At 37.9% G+C, this 27316-nt stretch overlaps 1 protein-coding gene across 2 annotated transcripts in view; it reads right to left on the reverse strand.

Moving 5' to 3' along the window:
* Positions 1-19353, reverse strand: part of SRFBP1 (serum response factor binding protein 1) — a 76360-nt gene extending 57007 nt beyond the window's left edge. For both annotated transcript variants that reach the window (XM_032206532.1, XM_032206531.1), the window contains exon 1: positions 19292-19353. In XM_032206532.1, the coding sequence (XP_032062423.1) occupies positions 19292-19321 (30 nt within the window). In that variant the 5' untranslated portion in view covers positions 19322-19353. The remainder of the gene's footprint in view (positions 1-19291) is intronic.
* Between the last annotated feature and the right edge of the window lie 7963 nt (positions 19354-27316).

The following is a 27316-nucleotide window of genomic DNA, read 5'->3' on the forward strand; positions in this document are numbered from 1 at the left end:
TTAGATATAAGGAAGAAATTCTTCACCATCAGGGTGGTGAGGCACTGGACCAGGTTGCCCAGAGAAGCTGTGGCTGCCTCATCCCTGGAGATGTTCAAGGCCAAGTTAGACAGGCTTTGGGAAGTCTGATCTAGTTGAAGATGTCCTTGTCCATTGCTGGGTATTTGGAACTGGATGGTCTTTAAGGTCCCTCAAACCATCCTGTGATTCAGTATCTGGCAAGAAAAAGAAATCCCCAATTTGCTCAGACGTATATAGTTGGCTTGTTAGGTCAGAGGTTGTACTCTGTGATCTTGGAGGTCTCTTCCAACCTAGATGTTTCTGTTATTCTGTGAAGAGGCTGTCTGCCAAATCAAAAGAGGATGATCCCCAGGAAATATGGAGTCTAACAAGTCTCCATTTAAAGACATCATAAGAACTATATTTAACCCAGCATTTAGAGCTAAGAAAAAGAGAAATTAACAGCTTCAGCCACTGACTTCTTATTGCAGGCTGCTCCTGCCTTTGACAGGTGAAAACCACCTTCAGAGCTTTTCCCTCTCACATGGTAGCCCTACAAAACCTTCCCCAGTCCTCAGCAGTTTCACAACTGACTATGTCCAAGCAGGGGGAACAGAGGGAGAATAGAAACTCACAGAAGACTGTTTAAGCACATCTTTGATCTCCAAGTTTCCTCCTGGTATCTTCTGCAAGAAATTCATCTGGTTTGAATAGTGATATTTCAGCCATAGTTGCCAAGTTACTTAATTTCAACTAACAAAGGACTTGACAGGTCTAAATTAGTGCCGGAATCAGTGCTGGAGTTACTGGAAGTTGTTTTTGATCACATACATTATGCCCTTTTAAATTAACAGAGCATAGATATTGTATAGAATAAAAAATATCTGCAATAGTAAAGAAATCTATTATAAGAGTCTCCCATACAAATTAATTGTTGCAAAAGAACTCTTATGAAAATGTTCATGCTTCCTGAAGAGAAACCTAGTGAATTTGTAAAGAACCAAAAATAAAAGCTTGTTTTCGGTTCCAAATCCTGAATCACGACAAAAAAGGTCCTCAGATCTGTGATGGCAACAAAACCACATAAAGCAACGGGGACCATATGACAGTACAGGCACACTTCACATTCAAATTTACATGACTAGTCAAAGGTATTTGTGTTCACATTTCTAAGACAACAGCAGCAAAGTTCTCAGCGAAACACTACATGAGAATAAAATGTTATGCTTGGCCAATTCTGAAACTTGTTTTGAGGTCTGTACAGGCAACTTGCCTCCAAACTAAACTAGTGTTCAGCCAATTAGAAAAAATAGAGGAAAGTGTGACTAAAGATTTGTAGATGTATCAAGAAAGGTACGTGTCTATTCTGAACTATAGCATCAACTATGCCTCAAAAAAAAACACACCACAAAATCTTCAACTAATTATAATCCAATGGATTAAGAGCAAAAAAAGAAAAGCAACATTTTTATGCCTAAAACTTGTTTAATATAATATACTCTAAAAGACTGACAATTAGAAGATCTGTATAGATTTATAACATGAAATTTTTCTTTATAACATGAAAGTTTTTCTTTCATATTATCATGTGCAAAAACTAGTTCCATAAATGAATATACCTGAAAGACCTAGAACATCTTAAATTCTTCTTAACTTAAAGTTAATACAAGCTTACTTATGCAGCTGACCCCAGTTATCCAAAATTCATGGAAGCCAAGAAACTGATGGTCACGTCTTTTCCCTCTGAACAGTTTGAAGCACACACAACCGTTCTCCTTAGGATTCAGCCCATAGGGTGCTGAACATCTTGATCATGACCCAATAATGCACTTAAAGTATTAAACCCTTAAAAACAGCACTGGACAACAGATGGGAGTTTCTTCATCCACTTCTGCTTTATGCCAGCTCACAGTCTAGTTCGAGTTCCTGTACAAGTACAAATCTATCTGTTCTCATCATTGAAGGCCTCTGCATTGAACCTAATTAAGTGAAATAAACTCACCAAGAGGGGTTACAGTGTTCTGAAATATCCATACAATTACACAAACATGCAATCGATGAACCAAGACCTTCCTCCTCTCCCCTGGCACAGTGAGGTCCCTACTGTATGAAGACTGTATTCAGGGTCCAGACACAACTGAAGAAACTTTCATTTACAGTTTGAAGATACTCCAAAGCAATGCTCTGTAATTTTACATAGAAATGCTTGAGTCCAGTTGAGTCCATGAGAGACATAAGGTCTCTCATGTCTTTCCCTAAGAAAAGCTGCAACAAAACCAGATGCATGCACTGGAAATGCTCTCATGGTATCAGCCACGAATCCTTTGATATTACATGAAGAAAAAGAGGGTAGTTCTGAGTTTGCTTCTGTACTTGAGGCCAACAGGTTCTATTTGACACAAAGTTCAAGCATAATATAAGAGTAGGATGACAACAAAAATTCAAGAAACTACCTTGTAAATTGCATCTCAGAAAAGAGCCTATTTTAAATACACCCAATCATATCACTACCAACAAATTCTAACGTAACTGCAAAAGCTGGGTCTAATGAACAAACTGTTATAAATGAAACAGCCACTAGCTGTATTTCAGCCTTAGAGGAGCCCTGTCATGAGAAAAGAATCCCAGCATACTGCAATAAGATTCTGTTCCATTAACAGCAGAATGGCTCAAGGCAAATAGAAAAAAGATGTTTAAATGTACCCAAAGGCAAACAACAGCTTGTTGATGGTATTTCACATTTTTTCCTGAACCCCCTAAAGTTTAAGTAGCCTTGCTTATATACAAAGGGAAAAATTCACCAGAAATGCACCAAAAACATTTGCAAATATTGCTTAAGTTATGTGCAAACAAATTCCACAAGAAATCCAGTTTAAAAGACAAAAAAAAAAAAAAAAAAAAAGGAAAGAAAGTACTGAAGAGACATTGACTACTTAAATACATAGCAAGAAAAACATGGAACTAAGTAATGTTTCAGTTTTCACCAATCCTTCCTTTCCTAGCAGAGGGCACACCAAAAGTATTGGTTTCATTTTTGTTACTTGGCAGTCTGCTAACCAAGAAATTACCATGGCAACCTAGTATTCTAGACGTTAATTTTTGGTGCTATTTGGCAACAGAGAGCTTTCAAATTCAAAACACCTGCAGCTAGATCACTTATTAGCCAAAACTAACAATAGTATATAATCTTTTGAGTGAATGATTTCAGTGAAAAAATGTTTCTGGAACTTCATTACAAATATTTCTCTCCACTATCTGGAATGTCACTTGAAATATCTAATGATTTTTGAGATTCTTAGGAAAAGTTAGTAATTGCCAAGTTTACTTTTTTTTTTTTAAAAAGTCACTATATTACAGTATATATTTTATACATGTCAAAATATCTGGAAGTAGTCAGTATTAGACTTATTATAGCTTCACGTATTTGCATTATAAAAATATATGTAAGCAGGGAGAGAAAGGCAGCAAGAATAACATATACACAGCGACATATAAAGATCAGGGCTCAGTCGTTCAGTTCCATGACAGTTTTACACAAATACACATCCACAAAAAATATCCTAACCTTACCAAAAAACAAACCAAGGTTAGTCTTCAGCCAGATCAGTTTCCTGAGTTGGTTCCCCTCATGGCCACATGAATGCTGGCCAGTTCCAGGGCAAAAGAACAAGGTGGGAACATACAGATGGAGATGGAGGGAGAGACGGGATACCACAAACCAGACTAAAATCAGTAAGCTATCCCTTTATTTGATACAAGGATCAAGTCCTAGCATAAGAAGAGCTAAGGAACACACTGTTTCTTTTAGCTAGGGTCTTCTATTTTATTACAATATTAGTCTTGCTTTTTCCATCTTCAGCTACACGCAATCACATTTGTACCAAGTGGACTGGGCAGGACCATAATGCATCAACACAAATGGTATGCAAGTTCATGAAACATGGGACAGCTTTTTTCGGGATTAAAACACAGCACCCTGCTGCCCAAAGCGGGCAGAGGTGCACTGCTGGAGGCACCTGCAGAGCAAAGCACCCGCAGTCTCTCAGGATTTGGGCACTCATGTCATCAGGCTCCCCACAAAGACTCCTTAAGATGAACGGGGAAAAGCTTGCTGCCCTCTTGGGCATGTTTCCACCTTTCTCATTGGCAAAGCAATGCACGCACTCCTTGTGAATTACCATCAAACCCTTTCTCTGCTGTCTGACTATGCTGCTTTCCTCATACCTGCTCAACTGAAGCACTGAAATGAGCTTTTTGGTATTATATTTTGAAATATAAATTTATTTATTTATTTATTTTTAAATACAGGACTGATTTTTCTCCTGTGTGGAGAACAGTTGTCATTTCTACCATAATTTCTCCAAATGGAAACCGCAATGAGTACTCAGACTGCTAGTATTTTCATCTAAAGGTTTTGAAAAGCGATTCAAAATATCTCAGATAGTTGGGAGGGAGTAAGGATAGTCTAGAATTACTTGCTCATTGCCAAAGACCGAAATTTAATGGATTTACTGCTGCAAAATCGGTGTCTCATTGTAAAGAGTCAGGCTGCATGCAGTACTTCAGAAAGCATTTGAGCTCTCAAGTCCAAACCAGGATCATGAGCTAGCTAGACATACTTCTGCACCCTAAAAAGACAGTGGTAGCTGTAAAAGGACAGAGTAAAACTAAACATAAAGAACTAGTCCACAGATGCCACACTACACAAACCAGCATGAGTTACCACATGGACAGAAAAAAAAAAAAAATAAATATGTATATTTATATATATATATATGCACACACACACAAGTCCTCCAAAACTGAGGACTAGCAGAAGGTGACTTTGTAACCCTATATTTAATTAATCAGCTGGACACACATTCGAAAACCCATAGCTAGCACTCTGCTGAAGTATTTCCAAGGAATGTTGCAGGGGGATGTGATTAAGGCAGTCAACACAACCGCACACTAATCAGTGGATTTATATGTTCAAGATTTCTTAATTAGACCACTGATCTAGCTAGAAGCCTCATGTGAATTTCATCCCTCCTTATGCTTTGATTTCACAGAAAAACAGTAATAGAAACTACAATAGTGATGTAAGAATTATCAGAATAAATACACATGAATAAATATTGAGAGTAGCAAGGGTTGTGTTTTTTTTTTTTTTTTTTTTTTACTTCTACTCTTCAACAGGTGGAATTTCCAAAAGTAGATGAAGAAGAGTGCACTGCTCCCATGATAACATTACGAATTCTAAATAATCTTAAGCACAACATCATACCTTGACTAACAATCTGTGTAACTTTTCGCAGTCATCATACAAATCATGAATATTACCCAAGCATGCAGAGTTCAACTGGTGCCATAAAAAAAACAAAACAAAACAAAAACACCTCTGGCAGAACTGGGTATGGAACCTGTTCATACAACAGTCAGAAACACACCACCACCATTCCCAGTATTAAAGGGGAGGGAGTATTGATTTGTTGAATCTCCACTCAGTGTGTCTTAAATTGTGATGTTGCTACTCCCTCTTCTTCCATTTTGAGAAAGAAAGGCATCTTTTTATATAAGTGGCATGTTGTATAAAAAAAACAAAACAAAACAAAACACAACCCTCTTCAGAAAATATTTTACATTTAAAAAAATACAATTCATGTTAAAGTTTTTTAAAAGGTTAGAAGTTTAACATCCTTTTATCTAAAAACAAGCTTGAGCAACACTGTTGAGCACTTGCCGCCCTCTCAGTTACGACAATTCGCAAACTAAAGCATTAACCTTAATCACCAGAGAGGAGCTACAGCTCTCACTTCTGACTGCCCGGTACATGATCAGCAATGGCTTTAAATGTGCGTGAAATTCAGGCCAGCTGTCAGAGCCCCAAACCATCAAGGAATGGACTTGTCTGACCGAACACGTGGACAATGGACTCCTAGCTACGTAAGTCAGTAGGGATCTACCACGTACCAACTCCTTTGCAACAGAATCTGAAACTGGAGCAACTGAATAAGCGTCATTCCTTCTTGCAAGCAGAGAAGCAGCAGAACAACCAGCTGGCAGTTCAGCTGAAAGAACAAACCAGCACATCAGGTCATTTTCCCTTATTCTATCTCAGTAATGGGATATAAGCCACTCGAAAAAGGGCACAGTAGCAATGTTTACTAGAGGAGAATGGTAAGAGAGTGAGTAAGTTCTGACAAACTGTAAACAGTGTTCTGTTGTAATCTTCTTTACTTTCCCTCACTTACTTGCTCCTCTACTTCCACACAGCAGTTCACTGTTGAATATTCCAAATAACTGGCTAGTAAATCGTGCTGAATTAAATGATTTCAAGCATCCTCACAGCATTCTTCTTCTAGTTAACCAGCTGCTCCTTGCATGCCTCGGTTTGCTTTCAAAGAACTGCATGACATGGGCTTTCATGCATCATCTATCACCCGCCCACGGTCCTCCAATATCCTTTGCCCAAGCAGTCAGCATGCCACAGGAGCAACTGCAGGTCAACTGTCTCAACTCAGAATACAGGGTTCGGGCAATTAACGACTGCTGTTGCAATGAGATGGTGGTATTGGCCTCTTAAGTCACCACAGAAAACTTCAGAGTCCTGAGAGCCAGCACATTACTACTTTTCTCAGCTATCCTGTAGGAGCAGAGCATTAAAACTTTGTGTATTCTGGAATTAAATTTGTTAACCTAGTTTCTGAGGAAATTAAGTTTGTCATCACATTGTTTGCCTGTCAGTATCTCTCCCCAGTAACTTTCAGGCTTAAGAAACAGACACCAGGTCTGACAAATCACCACAGGCCAGAGCTCCCGCACATTTTATGAAAATTGGTAGCTGAATAGGTCACGAGAACTAAAATTAGCTTGTCAAGCATGGAAGATACATAAGCAGAATTCGTATCTTTTCCATGTGGGCTGCCAATTTGCATGCATACTCACTCACCAGCATGTCTGGCTCTGAACCAGCCCCAGAGCACCAGCCACATCTCTGGGTCAGCCAAACAGGTGGGAAACATGGTCTGTAACTACAGCTACCGCTTAGTGCTCACAGAGGGCAAATCCCTGGACAATAAGTAAAAAACTGTACAGACAGAGGAAGAACTGAGGATATCAGTATGAGGTTTTAAGGAACACTGGATGCAAAGTTGTAAGGCTTCACTGGTTCTGCAGCTTATGTATTAAGTATGTTTTACTCTTACATGTTCTTTGGGCTGATGCTTTTAACCTGGTGACCGAAGTTCCAAGGGGAATTAGGACCTGACACCTTGCTGAAGTGGATAGATGAAGGTGAGGTTCTTCTGTGCAGGAGATATCACGTAAAATGAGACATTTTTATTCTGATTTGAATTATCTTCAGCTCAGACTAGTCCCCCATACAGAGATAACAGGGAATGGGTGGGATGCCTGCGAAAAATTATAGTTGCACAACACCTGGCAAATATCTCTGTCTTAATATTACCAGAGAAAGCACTAAGTATTTTTGTGAAGCTGTCGTTCAAAAACAGCTACTCATTTCATAGTAAGACACCCACTTCAAACTCACCCACTTCAATGTCACCATACAGTTGTTATTATGCAGACAGAGAGGAATCATAAAAGGAAAATGGTTTCAAGTTAATAAAACAACACAAAACTTCATTATTATTTGAATGCTAGTACCAGCTGAGGAATGATAATATCGGAGAAACACTGGTTAAACTGCTGTTCCATTTCTCTGTAAATATGAAAGATAAGAAATGGTTTGTAATTTCCAGATTGTATATAAAGTACATCCAAACTGTGCTTTTGTGAAAAATGAAAATAAAAGTACTTCACATTATTATTACCAAAAAAAAAAACCAAACACCACCACAAACGTACACATTTTTAATATCCACTATTTTTCTTGAAATTCTTCCTCAGCAAAGTATCTCCCAGTCCATACATGTAAGAAGGGAAATCTGGAAAATCAAAAGACAGAAAGGCTTCTTCAACTATGTGAAAACTGCCAACAGAAAGAGGGGAAGGCCTCAACTATCAACTCCTACCAGTGAAGTGAAACTCAAACCATTAAGTTTAAATGCATTCTGGATAGAAGTAAACCATGTCTCATATTAAACCTTGTAGCAGGTAAACCAAATTTTCATCGTATGAGTAAATATCACCAGTACAGGTGGACAGTGGAGACAGAGGAATACGCAGCACTCCTTGCACTACACAGGTCCTGCAAGCTGAAGGAATTTCTGCCATGCAAGTGTACTTTAGCCGTAACATTTTTTCTTGTCTCTAATCAGTAACCCTGAAAGTTTCTACCTTCTTGTCTGAAGGCAGAAGTATGATTCTTCAAAATTCAGACAGGAAAGAAAGTATATGCCTAGCAACACAGTACTGCATCATGAGGGAGATAAGCAGAGAGGTATGTCACAGAACAAGGGAGTATAAAGAAAGTGAGAAATGGTGTCCCGTCCAACAAGGTGATAAATCTCCAACCCTTGCCAGACCAAAACAAACAAACAAAAAAACACAGAACAAAACCAACAAAACACCATAAACCATAAGCCCTTTGTTTTCATGCCTGGAAAAAACAGCTGTGGTAATAAATATTTAATAAGGATGAAACATTCAGAATTTCAAAGGAAGAAATCCAGAAAGGGAAAGCCAAAGAAAAGAAAGGGAAAGAAAGGGAAAACCAAAGGAAAGAAAGGGAAAGCCATGAGATAACCTGAAGCCAGTGAAAGAATAGAAAAACGTATGTAATTTTCCATTTCCTAAATATTTTGAACTTTTCGATAGTTTTCCACAAAACTGTCGTCTTCCTTATTTTATTGATAAGTGCTAACAAAAGACAACTTCCAACTTATTTCACTAATGTACCCCTAGTCTAAGGCTGTTCATGTGCCCTATGCAGCCCCTAGCACAAAGCTACCTACCACGCATATCAATTACATATATATCAACACATTAAATGAGTACAACACCAGTTCAGGCCTACAGTGTGCTAATGAGTGACAAAAAAAGCCATAGCCTCAGGGACCACACTCTGATAACCACTGATAAAAAGGCAATTCAGTTTGCATAACCAGTTTTTTGGAGTTGTTCAAAGAGGATGAGTATTCTGCTAGGGCACCAAAAAGTGGGGTGAGCTCCTGGTTTCAAACATTAAACAACATTAACCATGTGTCAGATTACAAAGCACAGCATGCTATTTCCCCTACAATGCCTGCCTCCCCCCCCACACTTTTCTTCCATCAAGATCATTTATTCTAGCATGTCTCTGCATTTTTTTTTTTGTTTAACAACTACAGATTAGGCCAAATAAATCTTAAAACAGAAAGAGAAGCCCTACATATTTAACAGCACTACCATAAAACTTATTTAATGTACTTTTCAATAAGTGTAGAAAATACAAAGAACACAGAGTTTACGGAGTTTAAAACATCCCTCCAGGTATCTGTTTGACACTGTTTCACAAACATACCTTCAATTCTTCATTGTGCAGTTGACAAAACCCCAGATCTAGAAGATACAGTAACCATGCCAGTGTTAGTAAGAACTTACAGTTGCACAGGACGGTTCCTGCAGAACCTTCTTTGTTCTGACATGACAACTGCTCTCACATACACACCTGTTTTATATATGTTGTATTCACTGTTCAGCCATTTAGAACTTCTTTCCTAGTTTTCCCACCTGAAGAGTGGCTTTTTACCCAGGCAGACAATGACAGAACAAGAGGGAATGGCTTTAAAATAAAAGAGGAGATTTTAAAATAAAAGAGAGGAGATTTCGATTAGAAGTTAGGAAATTCTTCACTGTAAGGGTAGTGAGGCCCTGGCACAGGTTGCCCAGAGAAGCTGTGGATGCCCCATCCCTGGAGGTGCTCAAGGACAGGTTGGATGGGGCTTTGGGCAACGTGGTCTAATGGTGGCATCCCTGCCCACAGGAAGAGGGTGGAACTGAATGGTCTTTCCTCCCCCTTCCAACACAAAACTTTCCATGATTCTAGTATTGGGTTTTGGGGTCATTCCCTTCTCCTGAAGCTTGCTGCTTGCTTCGTTGATCTCCAGATTTTCCATACCAAACATAAACATTTTCCCTTACGAAATGTGTCCCTCATTCCATTCCCTCCTGACACACATCGCCCACTGATCATATTTGACTGATGGAATACCTGAAGTTCTGTCCCTCCTCCCTTCTTTCCATAACCCTTGTTATTTCTGAGCTGCTAACAACAGCAAGCGATCACTTTGACAGCCTGTTGCTTTATACTCTTCTCTGGAATTCCTATCTCATGGTGCAATTAAGTGTTAGTTATGCTATCCTTCCTATGCAGCAGTCCCCCAGTGATCTTTCCCTCTGGATGAAATCCTTTATTTGTTCCTAGGAACCAGCTGCTATTCAAAAACAGTTCTTACCAGCCTCTCAGGCAAGCAGTCTACCGATCAGCACATAAGCATATCTACACAGGACCTCAGACTTTTTTCTGATGTATTCTCATAAAACTGCAAAGAGGAATGGCTAATTCTGAAAAAGATGAAGATAGCTTATTATCACAGAAAAAAAAAAAAAGTAAGAAGCCATCTACTCAATGAATTGTAATAAGTAAAAAATTAATGGAAACTGTTCCCTTAGGTGCTTAAGGATTCAGATATTCACACCCAGCACTTACTGGCAGCTCTATGCCAATGATATACTGTAGGTACTGCTTATATAAAATCTTGTTTCTCCGTCCTGCTCAAATAATTTTTTGAAAGGGGTGGGCTTTCTTTGAATACTTTAATTCAAGACAAAATAAATTTAATTTCAATATTTTTAGTTTGAAAAAATTTAAGAGTTATACCTGCTGGAAGACGTTTTGTTTTCCATTGGCCCATTTTGCATTGCTGGCTAGTTTGCATTTTCCATTGGAAGTATCAAGGTCAGAATTTAGGGAAATGACCTACAAACTCCTGAACCGCAGACCAAAAAGAAAAGAGAAATAATGAAGACAAACATAATTTTAAAGCCATTTTAAAAACATGTTTGGAGACCTTTATTTGAAACTGGCTTATTGTCGTTTTAGGTATTTGGAAAAAGAGTAAGCCAAATCAGAAGATGGCACTCTTTTTCTTAAATAGCTTCCAAACAAAGAGCCATTCCAGGTTCACTGCTCACCTTACCTTAACACACACACGCCCTAAGAATGGGAAACATGAAGTCCCTAACATTTTACTCCTCACCCTGAGCTCCTGCTCCTACTGGGGTGGTACTCCTCACTTCTGCTGCCAAAAAGGACATGACATGTTTGAGATTGCACTCTTCCATAGTGTATTAATTTCAAAGACTTTCTGATCTGATTTCTTATCTTGCCAAGCTGCTAGACAATCATATCTTAAGCTAACAGATGTCCGATTCAACTTCTGAGAGATGCTTTATATCCAATGTTTGCATAAATAAAACATTTAAACAAGTCTACTAATGTATGAGAAACCAGCTTCCGTCACAATTGGATTGATCCAATCAGGTCTCTACATATTACACTCAAATTAGTGAATTAGAGCCCCTAAATTATCTCTGGCCAGTATTAAGCTTGCTAATGATTTCAATAGAAGTTCTCTAAGAGACTTACAGAAATACTTCGCTGGACTCAATTTTGGCCTGTTTACTCATTACAGAATGATGATGAACAGAACATTTTCGTTCTAAAAACATGATAATTGATTCACATTCCAAGTAAATTTTGACTATATACACACACACATTTCATTTAGTACTAAATGCAATATGAATTCATCGTTGTAACCCATCTTTGCATCAGAAATAACGTATTTGTAACTGTTCATACAAAACCAGTACAAGATTTTAAAATCCCTTTCCCTGAGATGACTTAAAGGGCAATCAAAGAGTCACTGAATGTAGTAACTGATCACTTCTGTGTAAAAAACCCTAACAGAAATTTTTTTCCCTTAATTGCTCTCCACTACCAATCTCCACAGCATAAAATAAACTAAAAGAAACTTATCACTGGTGAATTTATCGTCAATTGTTGATGATAAATTCACAATTGATTACTATTCTTCTTCTAGGACACTCCTCTACCCTAAAAATCTAGTAGGAAAAAATGCAACACCATAATATTCCCCTTTTCAATCAGTTCACCCTTTCTTCTTTTTCATTTGGCAGCAAGCTTTATACCCAGTAATGCAAAGGTTGTAGAAAGATGTCTGCTATAACAGCAGTAAGCAATTCAGCACATTTACTACAATAAAAAGGATTTCTATAAGAATATATATATTTCAAGCATGCATATACACCTATAAATTACATCCGATAAAAGTCTAGAGTGTGTACTGCAAGTATCTCAGCTCCTTTAAAAAACAAGTTGCAAAGTTTCCCATGACTGTTTGCATGTTTTTTTCATTATTGTATACTACCACACCAAGGAACCACAGATGTTTTGTTTTATGAGAGCATCTTGCTAGCCTACGTGGCCTACCACACACACTTTATATAAACCACTTGAGTTAAGGAAAAGTTTTCATTTCTGTCCCGAAGTACGGTAGTTTGATAAGGGCTGTATACAATACTGCCAGAAGAAGGCAAAAAAAATAGGCACAGTTTGCCATGTTTAATTGATTCAGTAATCTGATGAAAGAAAATCTGTGTGAATGGCTGATCAGAATTTGCTGTTAATACTCATATAACTGATGATGTGGCAACTCTAGAAACTTTAGAAACAGCTGCTGGAACAGTTCCTAGAAAAAAAAAAAAAAAGCCACAATTCCTCAGAATTCTATCTCACAGAGTATAAGTTTGGAAATTTCATAAGCTTTCAAAAGACCTTTTCCTTAGGACATTTACATGGTCTGTAAAAGAATGTCAGTAATTTAACACTTGAACTGTTTTAAACAGAATTCAAGCCCAATGTAGCACAGTTTTTTCTCCTGCAAGAAACTGTTGTGCTTAGAATTATTTATTAGTAACACAAGTAATGCAAGAATTTTTACATGCATTTCCACAGAGCTAAAATATGACTGCTGCCAAGTATTCCAGAGTTTAAAGAGAAAGCACTGCTAGCTTTCTAACTTTGCAGAGACTTGTAATTTACAGCAAAAAGTAGCAATTTGCCAATATATTGAGAAAAAAAAAGGAATAGATTAGCTATCTGGTTTTGAATTGTGTAGGTTTTATAGATTAAAAAAAAGGGGGGGGGGGGGAGGGTTAAACTCCTGTATTTTCTTATACCTTTCCAATGAAGTTTAGTCTGATTTCAGTGACATGTAAGAGACTGTGTGACCAGCTCCAATGAAGTATTTAAGACCATGCACAGATCCTGGCAATGCCACAATTCAGCCCACAGCCAGCTTCAATTTCTACCACAGAACATCCCCAGACACCTGTACTTTTTTCAAAAGTATCTAAGTGCAAACACTTGATATCAAGATTAATTCTGAAGTGGTCACAGGTGAGCCTAAAGTTGACCTAAGTTGCCTAAGAGATATCAGATACAGCAGATAGCTCAGGGTACCAGGATGGGTGCCCACCACCAGCAAAGAGTCTGGATTTTGTAGCACTTCCCAGAATTGAAAAGGTTAAGATTACAAAATGAGTTCAATGAGAGGGAGTTTAAGATAGCTGCTTCTGCTTAAAGAGAGTGTCTTGGCCAACATGCTACTGTAACATGGTGCTGGAACAAACAAGAATCACAAGCCAGAGACAAAATATTAAAAGAGAAGTCATCTGTAGACCTGCAAGAGGAATTTCTTCAGGGTAAATAGTTCTGAGTTCCGGTATTTCCTTTGAGGGAGCTCATGTATTTTATGTTAATTGGTGGATAAGCAGCCTTTGGAGCACAGCCAAGAACTTTTCCTAAGGAAATTCTCCCACTGGTTAACTATACGATGAGGCTCCCCTCACCACGTCGAGTCTACCTTCTTTCCTTGACAGTAGCCTATTATTGCTATTTGTTAAAACTTGTGATTAGTGCTCTCTGCTGGTGATTGAGATCGCAGGATTGAACTCATCTCAGACAGATACTATAACCTTTTCTAACAAAGCCACAACACTAAAATACAGCGTTTTCCTCAGCAGGGAGACACATGCCTTGAAAGAGAGCGTGGTATTTTGACATACGAGCAATCAGACATCTCGTAGCTCAGTGCAATACCAGGTAACTGGTCAGGCACCTCACCTCATACCCCACTCCCCCTTTAGACAGCTAAAAGGTCAGAGTAGAGGATTATTAAAGGAGCTCCTAGATTCACCACAGCCCAGAGGATAGCACACAAAATGGATCTTTGGGGGCAGCTACTATATTTCAAAGAGAAGCCTGCATAACCGCATTGGGCTGGCTGCCCAGTATTTCGGCCTGCTTTAAATACCATAATGCCTAACAGCACTCAGTCATTGTTATTTTGAAGGTTTCAGTCTAGGATTCTTTTTTATCACTGGTAAAGAAGGTCCAGGAATGCACTTAAAAACATCATAACATTCTTTAGGTAACACTAGCTATTTGGATATAATACACTAAAAAAAACCTCAACGCTCCCACCCAGTTTGTGCTCAAAAGTGAAAAGAGATTAAAAAAAAAAAATCTTGAAAGAAGACTGTGGGAAATAGAACTCCTGAAAATTACATTTCACCTTTACTCATTACAGGGCTGCAACTTGGTCTAAGAGCTCTTTTTTCAGGTAAGAGAACAGGTGTTGTTTTTTCCCCTTCAGATACTCTTGTTCACATTTTCCAAAGATAAACTTTTGAAAGTGTAATAGCGAAATGACATGATTCTTCTTACATAAGGGTTAGTAACTACTCTCCAACGAACTCATTCTGCAAGATTAGCAAGATCTAAGGACTCCTTTGGACTTCTCTTTGAACCCTTTAGTTTTCCTGTCCCTATAACCTTGATCACTAGTTGACTTCCACAAAAGGAACACCTGCTAGACAACAGAACTGTACACCATACAATCACCCTGGCTATTTAGGTTTGTTGGCTGAATGCTCTCCCCAGACCTTCTGTCTATGCAGAAGCAGAAAACCACCTTACCGAAAAGTTTATCCTGCTCAGAAAAAAAGGACGCATGGTCTTGTGGCTGCAGTGGGTGAGGAGCAAGAAGAGTGAGAAACTCCAGCACCTGATGCAGAGAGGCCCATGAAATCACAGCCTGAGAAAGATACAGCTGTGGCATGTCACATGTGACCATGATGCTACACTGAACAGCACAGCACTTCTGAAAGTGAAGACCCTTCAATGCTAAAAGATGGCCCAGTTTCTGCAGTCTGAAATGTGAGGGAAAAAAATAACCAGTAAGATACTGAATTACTTGCGTAAATTGTCATCAAACATCAATGAAAACACATAGATGTGTATCGCATCTGAGTGATGTGGCAGTCAAAATACTGAAGACTGGAAATAAGGAAGCACTTAAGCAACGGCAAATAAGTACCAGGGAGCAGTCCTGAACTACATTTTATCTGGAATGTCTCTCTGCAAAAATGGGGACTATTCAATGAACACAGAACTTCAAATTAATTTCATTTGAGGTAAGTTTTAAATTGAAATTTATGAAAACATGCTGGGCCTACTGGATCAGTAACAGAAATACACAATGTGCTAAGGGCTAGCTAGGATGCTGTGCTAATATTCTGCATTTAATATACTTACCAAAATGATAAATGCATTTCTGAACTGTACAAGTCAATTCAGCTTCAGGAGGAATGCATGTGCCTCTCAAACATCCCCCTCCCTATTCTTCTTTAATAATTCCACCTGATATCCTGCTGAGAATACAACTTCTGGCTTCCACTATTACACAAAGTTTTATCACTGGAAGTTAAAAGAATATATTTGGCCTTACTGTTACAGGCTGATGCACAGCAATGCGTGAGTGAAGGTACGCCTAAGGGCAAGCGTGGTAACTGATTTTCCATTGATGTCTGTTACCTAAGCTGTGACTGACAAATGCAAAACCAGCCTAGGCTACACGAGGCAAACCATATATAAACATCTACAAATTTACATTTCCTTCTTGTGCTGTGATAAAAGATGCAAGTTTCACACAATTAAGGATATAACAAACCACAGTTTCAGACCATATGCCAGTCATTTTCCACAAGTTAAAGCTCCCTCCCATGACTTTGTGTGTGATTTTTTTCCTCATCATTCACACTATCCATCATTGACTCTGCTGTACACCAGTTTAAACACTTAACCACATGTCCAGATTGGTTTCTGACCATGTCATTCATCCACACTGCAGCCAAGTCAGGATGACAGCCCTAAACTGAAAATGTAAAAGGGCCTGAGAACTGTCGTGCTGAACATTGCAGCACAAGGGTTTGTGACCCAGAAAACTGCTGAATGGAATCTACAAACTGGAGCTTGATTACGAATTTCCTTGTGCAGATTAAAGGAATTCTACATTTCTATTAGGAGCCTTAAAAGTTTGTGTGCATATATATCACTCCAAAGACAGACTTTTATCTTGACTTTACCTCGCAGTAAAAAAGGAAACCTTTGCACTGAGAAGGATAAATATCTTCTAAAAAGCACAGCTTTATAAATAAAGCTAGACTTTATACTGAATCAGTAAGAAGTCCACAACATCATTAATGGCAAAAATTATTTTAGAGCACGTACCTAATTATTAAATACAAATTTAAGAGAAAAATGCAACTAATACAAAGTTTCCATAACCAAACTTGGCAAATTCAGTTCATATGTCCCAGAGAAACAACTCTCAGCTCCGCAAAGGCTTAAGCTTGCTTTCCAAAATACAATGCCTCGCTAACTAACACTCAAACTTAGGCCCTTACAGCACCAACTTAGGTACATATTAGAACTATGCATTTTTAGAAGTATTCATGCAAAGATCATTTGCATTGGCTTCATGGGCTTTCTGCAGCTTGATTCCTTGAGGTAGTTGTAACCAAATGAATTCCAAGAAGACAAAAAAGGGGGGTAGAGAGAGAGACTGCCTCTACACGACACAAAAAACACAAGATAACACTATTAGAGAAGCATGAATTCTGAAGAAAAAAAAGAAAGAGAAAAGAAAAGGCAAATCTGACTTGGTTTCCATTCACAAGCTTCTGTTCCATGCTGATCAACAAAAATAATTTTTCACACTAAACACGTGGTCTTTCCCTTTAAACTTACCCTTGTCCATGGCAGTTGATGATTATGTGCTGCCATCTAGCAAACGCTTCCAGAAAAGTTTAGTTTATATGGTGCTTTTTTTTTTTTTTGTTTTTAATATTGCAAGATATTTTGTGACAAGATACATCAATTTCTTTTAAAAGCTTTATAAAATAGGAAACACATATAGCACAGAAGTATTTTTTAAAGATTTCTTCAGCCTGTATGCCTTTTAAGGTTAAACATGAGATAGGAATAGAAATATAGCTTACTATAGACAAAAAAAAATGCATGTTATATTTTAACTATGTGCAAAAAAAAAAGTCACATCTCCTAAGAAATATTGTATTTTCCGCTTCCTTCTAAAAAACTCTAAACTTCACTTCCCTCTTTCTGCAGCCATTACTTCTCCCTGCCACTTACTCTACCTTGGGCACAGAAATTGAATGACTGAATGTCTGAATTGAAAAAAAATAAAATAAATTAAAAAAAGAAAATCCTAACTTCTAACTTCACAGTCACAATATAGCACTGAAATTGCATCATGTTATCTGATGGCAGCAAGCTGATAGCTTCTTAAAATAGCAGATCTTGCTCCTTGTATTCAGATCTTGCTGTTTTCTGTAATTATCTAGGTATACATGCAATTAGAAAAAAAAAAAAAGAGCATTTATACACTTTTGGCAGAGTATCTATTTGTTGCCCTGGAAACACTGTGACAGTTTCTGGGGGTGTTACACTGATATCAACAACTGTGCATGAAAAAATAAAACAAAGGACAAGCAGAATGTCTAAATACATTATTCTGTGGATAGCGAAATAAACTGCGTTTTCATAACCTTGTCTTAATTCACCTTACCACAATGACCGCAGTCCATCTCAATTTTACCCAGAATCCTCACCACTCTACAAAAACTTTCAATCTGTTCATACAGTGACCAAATAGTATCACAGTTTTTTTTTTCCATTTTTATTTCTGTTAGATCAGAACAACTGAGAGCTTGCTGCTTCATGGAGTTACTATTTTCTATCCAAATTACACCTTTTAAAAGGCTTGAGGTCTCTACAACTTTACAGATTTTCTGAAATTATCAAATGAACTCAAGCTGTCAGAAAGGAGACATGTCACAGCCTTTTACTTGTTTAATTTCCTTGGAGAATAAGACTTGCATTATATTAACAAAATTTTAACTTTCACATTTCTCTGTTGAGAAGAGGTGGAATAATCACCCAGTTCAATATCTGCTTTCCATTTGTGACAAAATACTTGCACACTTCATGACGATACTGGCACCTGAAGTTTGAACTTTTCATTAACAGTGCAAGGTTTTTTTTTTGTTTGTTTCCACCAGAGCAGTAATACCTGATCCCCTGCCACTGAATTACACTGAACCTACTCAGACACTAAGTTATTTACTTCTCTCATCCAGAAACAAACTGAATAAATATATCTTATTAGCACAGAACAACTGTGCACAGAACAATACCCTCTTTCAAAGTGTATGAGTATACAGCTCTTACCTGTGCCAACATAGTTTATAGGAACACTGTAGCCACTGTGTAACAAAGTTTTTGCACAGGAGTGACTATTCATTTCTTCAGTTACCATGTTTAGGTTATGTATTGAACACACAACAGGAAGTAATTGAAATAAAAGTCAACTAGTATCATGAACGGCATCAATTTATGTTACTGAGAAGTGTTCTTAAACTACTTCATCTTCCTGTACGTTGGTTAACAAAACATTGAAACCTATCAAACTAAGATTACGTGACTCCATCATATAGCTTATTAATTAATTAATAAAGAAGTGTATCACCTATTTGACACTTAAAGTTCTTTCTGTAATAATTAGCATGATATGATATATATTGATATAGCCTGACAGAGGAAGAAATGTGTATGATCCCTAGTGCTTGTTTGCTGCAGAACGCCAAAGCCACACCGCATAAAGCTGCTTTTTACTTTCCGTACGCCTGCCCTTAGCAGGCTGGACGAATATCCCCCCAAAAAAACGATAGTTTTAAACACCGGGCTTCCTGAAACCACCCCTTCACTCGTGCCCACACCCCACCACGCCACCTTTACCAGAGAAGGGCAGACATCTTTTAACGGGACGACAAATCCTCTCAGCAGCACCCCAGTAAACGGCGAGCGGCCGTTAAACCGCCCGCGGCCGTTAAACCGTCCGTCCCCCCACCCCCCCCTCACCTCGTTGTTGAGGTTCAGCACCGGGCCCATGGCGCCGGGACCCCGCGCACGCCGCCGCCAAGCGAAACCCCGCGCATGCGCCGCGCCGGGCTGGAAACTCGGTGGTTGGAGGCCCGCTCTATGCCGCGTCTCTATGGTCCCGCTCCTCCCGCCCCGCCCCGCCTCAGCCGCGGCTTCCCCTCACTCCCCCCCCCCCCCGCCCGTCCCAGTAACGGTCATAACGGTCGTAACGGCCCCTTCTCCGCCCCGCCGCCTCTTCCAGCCTCGGGGGGTGCTCGTCAGCAGGCTGGGTGCTGGCCCCTGGATGGCGGTGTTGTGCCTGGGAGTTGCGCTGCTTGGTCGGGCGTGGAGGAGCTGGGGGCATTTTTGGCCGGTGTCCGGGCATCGCCTGTGGGCACACGAAGTAAAGCAAACCAAAAAAAAAAAAAACCAAAAAAAATAAACCAAAAGTACTTTGAGCGCGTTCACTCATAGTGCAGCAGAGGTATCTGTGTTTTTTTTTTTTTTTTTTTTTTTTTTTTTTTTTTTTTTTTTTTCCCGCCAGCAGGTCAATTTCAGGTTAAATCTGACTGCTTTTACCCATTATGCTTTGTTGCTAACTTCAGGTAGGGTGTATTTTTAGAAAAAAAAATTAAAAAAATCTGACTTGAGCAGTTCAGTCCCGCCAACCTGAAGACAGTCAGCTACGTATAGCATTCTTCGCTGTTTGGTACCGCTGAAGGCAAGTAGCCGTACTGGGAACTAGATGCATGTGATCATGGCTGCGTATAAACAGTTCCGGATGAAATGCGCTCGGTACAGTCAATATGATTTTAAAAGTCAAGGAACGTAATCGCATATCTAGATTAGATTTGTGTGCAGGATGTAAAACTAGAATCAGAAACTCAGTTTGGAAAGATCTGCCAAGGCAAACGAAGGGTACTTCCCTTTGTCATTATATTTTATGCAAAATTCCTAAATATGCCATTCTTAATTTCCCTTGTGCACCTTACCAAAGAGAAAGACAAAAGGGCACCATAGAGCCAGCTACGGTTCTCTGGCTGTAACCACTGTCTGCCTGGCCTCACATGAATTAGAATTGTTCCCTGACTCTGTAACCCACTGGATCGTTACCTCAATTTTCCTTTCCATTTCCTCTGGACACTGAAATAAGTTGCTTTGGAAGTGTCTTGCAGACCCTGATGACATGCTTCTGGCCTTCTTCATCCAACAGTTTTATTTTCTCATTATTCACTCAGTCACTGGTGAAAATATGTGTTTTGCTTGCTTTTGCTTTCATCTTTTAAACTTCAGAGTCCTTCCAGAGTTTGGAATCATTGTGCCTCACAGCTGTTTTTTTGGCTCTTTCTCATACTATTCTTTGACTTAAATTCATTCTAAGTTGAGATTTTCTTGTCAGCTTGCCACAGTCAGGATGCTTTGAGGCATTGTCCCGTGTAACACTTCCATACCATGATGCTTTGTTCTGACCTTCCTTTCATCTCAGGATTTCACTCAGAAATGTCGGCAGGTTTTGTCAGCGTTTGAACACATTTCTCTGAACCATCATCTCTACTTTGAGAACAGCTGCAGTCATGTGCATGTGGCAGGGTGTCAGCAGGACACGGTATGTTGCGGAACACCACAGGGGAATAGAAGCAGTAAGATATTTAAGGCAAAAGGGGTTTGTGGTTGGGTCCATTTCCCTCCCTTTATCTGGGCACGGCTTTTTTTTTTTTTTTCTCTCAGCTCTTTATGTATGTGTAATAAGAGAAAACCTCAGCATCACACAATAAGCAACTGAAATATCCAGGTATGAACTACTAAAATTGCTGCTTATGAAAGGAAAATGTCACAAACATAAATTGTTAAGTAATTGATGATGGATTGCAGAAAACAACCAACCAAACAAACAAAAACAACAAAAACCAATATGCATTAAACATTTAAACTTAATGTCCCAGATCTGAGTTCAGCACAAAATCATCCTTGTAGGCTTTGTTTTTCATATAAATTAAAGTATTATTTATATTCAGAAATATTTTTCGAAATTTAAACTATCAGAGCGTGGCTCGTTGTTTATTAGGTTCTTGGGAAGAAGCAGTCTCAAAGTTAATTCTGTTCCTTTAAAAACGCAGGGATGTGATCACTTAGAATTGAAATACATTGAATTTCACTAAAGAGTTCTAGGTGCATACACAACAGTGTGGTAGCTGTTAAATATGTATGAAGAACCCAAAAGTTTTAGAAGTTAACAGCAGAATATGAAAAATAAGTCTGCAATAACAAGAGCCATCGTCTACTTTTGTATTCTGCCCTAAAAAGTCAAAATAACTCAAGTCATTAAACATTTTTAGATGTTATCACGGAAGTTTTTAAATAAGTTTTTCAATCTTTTTCTTATGTATATGAGAATTCACATTTCAATACTATAATTAAATTATTAACCTAATTTGCAACGTATACATCTTGCTAAGATTTTAAAAATAAGATCAGTTGCATTTTTTAACTGGTCTTTCTCAAAAGAGCATGTTCACTGGATTTTTGATGTGAATTAATATGATTGAATTACTCATAAAATACTGATTACAAGGGGTCCAACAAACTCGCTTACAGAGAAATAATGATAAGAAAATAAGATGCAGGTTGAGAAAAGGGCAGAGAACTGAGCTCCCTCCAATCTCTTGCAGGAGGATCACTCAAAAAGTCAGTTGCAAATGCACACTAAAGAGATCGGATGAGCAGAAGCTGCATGAGAAAATGGTAGCAAGATTAACAGTCTTAACGTTGGCTCGTTGTCATGCCACACAAACAACGTGTTGGGAAGGCTGAGAATGGAGAAGTGGGTCTGACTCTTGCTTAGAATGTATATGGCACATAGGGAGAAAAATAAATAGGGTTAGTCCTAATATTGAAACCCTGGAAGGAGATTTGGAAGTAGGTAGTGGAGCTTAGAGATGGAAGGAGAAAGAAAGAGGGTAGGACAATATTTGGAGTGACTGATAGGGTTAGTGGTGCTGTCTGCCAGCTGTACTGTAAAGAAAAAGCTGAAGAGAATGAGTGGAAAACGGAAATGGATAAATAATGGCATAACATGGCTTTATCAGCACTAATGGAGAGGTGTGAATATGAGTGAATGAGAAAACTAAAACAGAGGAGAATTTAACATGCACGGGATAATGTTAGTTACTTACGTGAATATATAAAACAAAGCATTGTGACTTATTGTACTCTTAGAATTAAGAAATTATTTTGTTCCAGAATTTTAATTTTGTAAACATAAATTTTGTGTATTAAAAAGGCGAAAGGTCAAAGAACATCACATCGCACATTGTGCATTTAAAGAGGATATTTAGTCAGAAGTCAAATCAGCATTAGTTGTCCCTTCCATTCCCTTCAGGGAGATGCAGAGGGATACTTCCAGCTAAGCTCAGCTAAGGTCTTGCTGCTGAGAGTAACAGAATTTGAGCGTGAGTGGATTCTTAACCTAAAGTCCTCAGCTGAAGTTTACTTTTTAGGTAGGGTGAATCTTGGCATGGGTATCACAGATGTGAAGAAAAGCTCAAAAAATGGAAGGAGTGTAGTTGATATTTAGTGTCTACCTAAGTCTGAAATCATAAGTGGATGTGATTTACTCCAGTTGTCATGAAATGTTTCTTGAGTGCTTCCAGTGCTAATTAAAAGGCAGTGTTTGAGTCAGTGTCAGTCTTCATCAAATTCGTGTACAAAAGCAGCTGGGGAATTGAGAACTCATAGTCTATTCCAAGGGACATCTAATTAATGAAGCACTTGTCCTCTCTCTCTTTTCTTTCCCCTTTAAAACTGATCTAGGAGTTAAGCCTCTGGAGAGGAGAATTCTAGCAGAATTCATTCAAGATTTGTCGTTAGGAGGAACTGAGTCAAAGGAATTTCTCAAACTCCAGAGACCAGAAGCTGACCTAAAGTTTTCTGCCGGGCCTGTATACATTTTCAGTGATGTCTTATTTTGTTACAGCTTTGGAATTGCATATCTGCACGATATTGTTAGGTGGTGAGTTTATAAGAAGCCAATTTGGTATTTATGATAGTTTTGATATATCAGGAAAGATAACTGACATACAAAAACAAATTTGTAAGGGTAAAAATTCTCTGAATTTCTTCCAGTCTGCTAATTAATGTGTTTTTACCAGAATGTGAAGAGGATTGCAGCACTTTACCTATGCTCCTTAGAGGGATTGTTTTCTCATCCTTAATGTAAACTGAATTTACATTAGAAAAAAAAATCTTTTATTATTATTTTTTTTTCCCCCGAAGAATCAACAACATGCAAACAGAAGTCAACAATGCACTGTAAGTCTTCCTAGAGCAATTAGTTATTCTCAGCAGTTCCTTGGAATTATCACATTTTCTATCCTGGTTCTTCTGGCTTCAAAGAAGCAGCTGCTGGAGTGTATCTCATAAGCATAAGCACTTCCAAAACTAACGCAGGTTCTATAACATTTCTGTGGGGTAACATAGAATATGAGTAAAAGTTGTTGTATTAGCTGCCTTCTGTGTTTTAAGTTATCATACATATTTCAGAAACTGCTTTTATGTGTCTTTACTTGTCTATCTGTTACAGAATAGCAAAGGACATTCCTGGTCAATTAAAAAATGCATAGAACAGATTGTAGCAACTCAAGAGAAGTAAGTTCTATCTGCAAACACATATGAATCCATACAGTAGACACTCATTTGTATGTACCATTTCTCTAATTAAAATGAGAAAAAGATTAAAACTATGTTTAGGATAACATCTCTGCAGAATGTGGTTTGTGAAGCACGCTGATTTTTTTTTTACTTCATGTTTTTAAAACTGTTTTATATGGTACTGGCTTAAAAATAGTTTACAATAATCTCAGAAAGCAATCTGAAGCTGATGTTCATCCCTAAATACATTTTTATGATGTAGCTTTTTGAGGAATAGCTTGTAGTGGAAATTCTGCCTGATGAATATGTAACTTCTTCAGTGTTAACAGAACTGTGTTTTGAGGCTTTTAGAAAAGGAGATGAAAAATACAGATAAAAAAATTAATTCTTACTTTATAAGGTTGTACAACCAGCAAAAATGGCGTCATTTAAAAGCACTCTGTTTTGTTGCAGAAGTGTACATTATGTGATACAGCCTGAGTTTATGTAACATGTGATCCTCTGGCAAAGATTAAACTTACAGAGCTTCCAAGCCAAAACATGATGGAAAAAATCTGGTGTATTTCCAATGCCAAAGCAATTGCTGAATGTTTGCTGTGAAACCAGTAAAAACTGGACATAATTTCCTGGATTCTGAGGGCTTAGAATGTATTACTTTTAACTTCAAATACATCTTCTTTTCTCTGTTTTCAAAGAAACATCAGTGGTTACATTCCAGTTGCAGTATTCAGTTTGAAGAGATGTGTTTTTGGCATGGAAGTGCTGATAAGGGAATCACTGCCGTAATATTTATGCTACAGACACAGATACTCCTTATTTCTTATCTTCCAGAAAATTTATGTTGCTGACTTTATGTTTCACTTTTGGTTTGTTTTCACTGAGAGAAAAGAAGAATTCCTTGTGGCAATTTATATATGAAATTTCCAGTAGTAAACATCTTGTACTTCTTAATCTGTTGCACTGAATACTTCTAATTTGTGAGATAATTAAGCCTTTTCATTATACATTTATTTGGCAGTTGGTTGGTTTTGACACTCTAACACAAGTACAATCACACATTAACAATCTCACTAAAATTTTAATTGACTTTTTAGTATTACCAGCAGAATCCAAAAGTTACAGAGCGGTTTTAAAAGTAATCTTTAAGTAATTTCCAATTTGTGAAAAGAGTAACTTTTTTTTTTTTTTTTTAATATCACAAAGAGAAAATTGGATTGGCGTACATAACCAATGGAGCATGGATTCTGAACATCCTGAAGTGACCCATGAGGTAGGCAGTAGATATTGTTTTCATAGTTTTGGGCTCTGTTCTCTATATAATTCTCACTGTTTGCTAGGTTTAGCTCCTTCTTTCCCATATAAAATGGTCACTGGACATTCTGGGTTCCTTTTAATAGATTTTTCCAATCAGATGTGATTCTTGATATGTAACAGTTTACCAGCTGCACAAACCTGATATTTAAAAATTATTTCTAAAAGGAAAATGAAGAAATGTTTGGATAAACATTACTTCATTCTTCAGTTTCTAATGTTTACAAAATCTGTAGAGTCCATATCTGAATCTAAGATTATATTTTGTAATGATTTGTAGTCTAAATAAAGAAGGAAGGGAAGGCTTATAAAGATGAAAGAGATTTAAACTTCAGAATTGCAGAGAAAAAGAAGGGGCTTTCTGCTAATTTAAAATATCCTGATGTCTGTCCTGTTACCACAGTCTATAAAAAGTCTTACAACTTCTGTCTTAGAATAGGAGAATCTAAATAAGAAGTAAAAAAAGTGCAAACGCAGGCACACAGATTAAGTTGTTTTGTGGTTTTGTTTTTCCTTTAGATAATAATAACAAACCCCACAGTATATGTAAGTTTTGTGTATTTACTTTTCTGCTATCACACAGAGCATTGGTAAGTGATGAAAAGAATCACAGAATCATAGAACAGCTTGGGTTGAACCTCATGCGGTTCACACTTGTTTAGGTTGTCCAGGTCCCTTTGGATGGCATCCCTTCCTTCTGGTGTATCAGCTGCACCACTCAGCTCGGTGTCATCTGCAAACTTGTTGAGGGTGCACTTGATCCTGCTGTCTGTGTCTATAAAGGGCCCATGCAGTTCCTAACTGACCAGTGTTTATGGTGCAAGTTATAACTCTGTATTTTTTGTTTGTTCTTAAACTTAATGTCATGTCTTTGGGGAACACATCTGTAGTAGATTCTAGCACTTTGGTCATCTGACTTCCTGTTAGAATAATAAACAAAAATTAGTTAACAGACATGAACGGTTTGGACAAATAAGGATTCATTCCTATTTATTATTTTTTCTCATGTAATTTTCTAAGAAGGTAGACTATCTGTAGTGAGTGGAAGAATATGCTAAAATATTCAAGACTCATGGACTGTATTACTGCATAAATAGGCATCTTTCATGATTTGCTTCATGTTTTCCAAATTAGTCTCGGCCTTTGAAGAGTACACTGAGTAAAGGCTCTGTCTGGTGATTGTCAGTGGTTTCCTGATTTTTCTTACTGTCTTTTTTCAAATCTCCTAAATTTTTGTCTGTTTGTTCTTGGTTCAAACTTAGTCTACCTTTCTTTTCTGTAATAATTTTTCATCCTGTCATGGATACAATAAGCTGTGAATCTGAATGTATAAGCATTTTTTTCCCTTTCATTTTGTCTTTCAGATGCATTGAAGTTTTCAGTTAGCACTCCAGCAATTCTATCAACCTCTATATTTTAATCCCTAATAACTGTATGAAGAATATTCTAATTTCTGATTTGATTTTTCTTCTTGCTTTTTTTTAGTATTGGCAAAGTTTTTAAGCCTGCTAATAAAGATATCATACATCAGTGTGTCTTTTTTATCACTGTTTGAGTTCTCTGCGTATGTGTGTGCATATGTGTGCCTTCATTTTGATACTGCATGAGAGAATAAATAGAAAAGTCTCTTGTACTACTGATAAAATCTTACAGGAATCCATTTACAAGGTCATCAGCATAAGGCTGGTGCAGCAGCACTAAGTTACTGTAGCTCTGTACGTGTTTCTTTTGAAGCAAATAAAATAGGAAGGGAGCTAATTGAATTTCTCGGACTCCCCGTTGCTTCTGCTGCCCTTAGTTTATCCTTGGAAACTCCTCAAAGCTTTGACAACAGTGGCAAGAAACTGTGCAGTCACAATATTCTGAAACTTGCTGTAGGCTGTTGGCATTTTATTAGTTTTGGAAAGGAATGATTGGCTTACAGTAAGTAAATATACATATGAGTTTTCCTGAAAATTGTCATTGAAAGTGCGTATTCATAACTGAATGGCAGTTATGGTGATATAAGGTGAAGATGATGGGTACTGTACAAATAACAGTTATTTTCTGAAGAAATGCATGCACATA

This window comes from Aythya fuligula, chromosome Z (assembly GCF_009819795.1).
Source record: "Aythya fuligula isolate bAytFul2 chromosome Z, bAytFul2.pri, whole genome shotgun sequence".
Taxonomy (NCBI): domain Eukaryota; kingdom Metazoa; phylum Chordata; class Aves; order Anseriformes; family Anatidae; genus Aythya; species Aythya fuligula.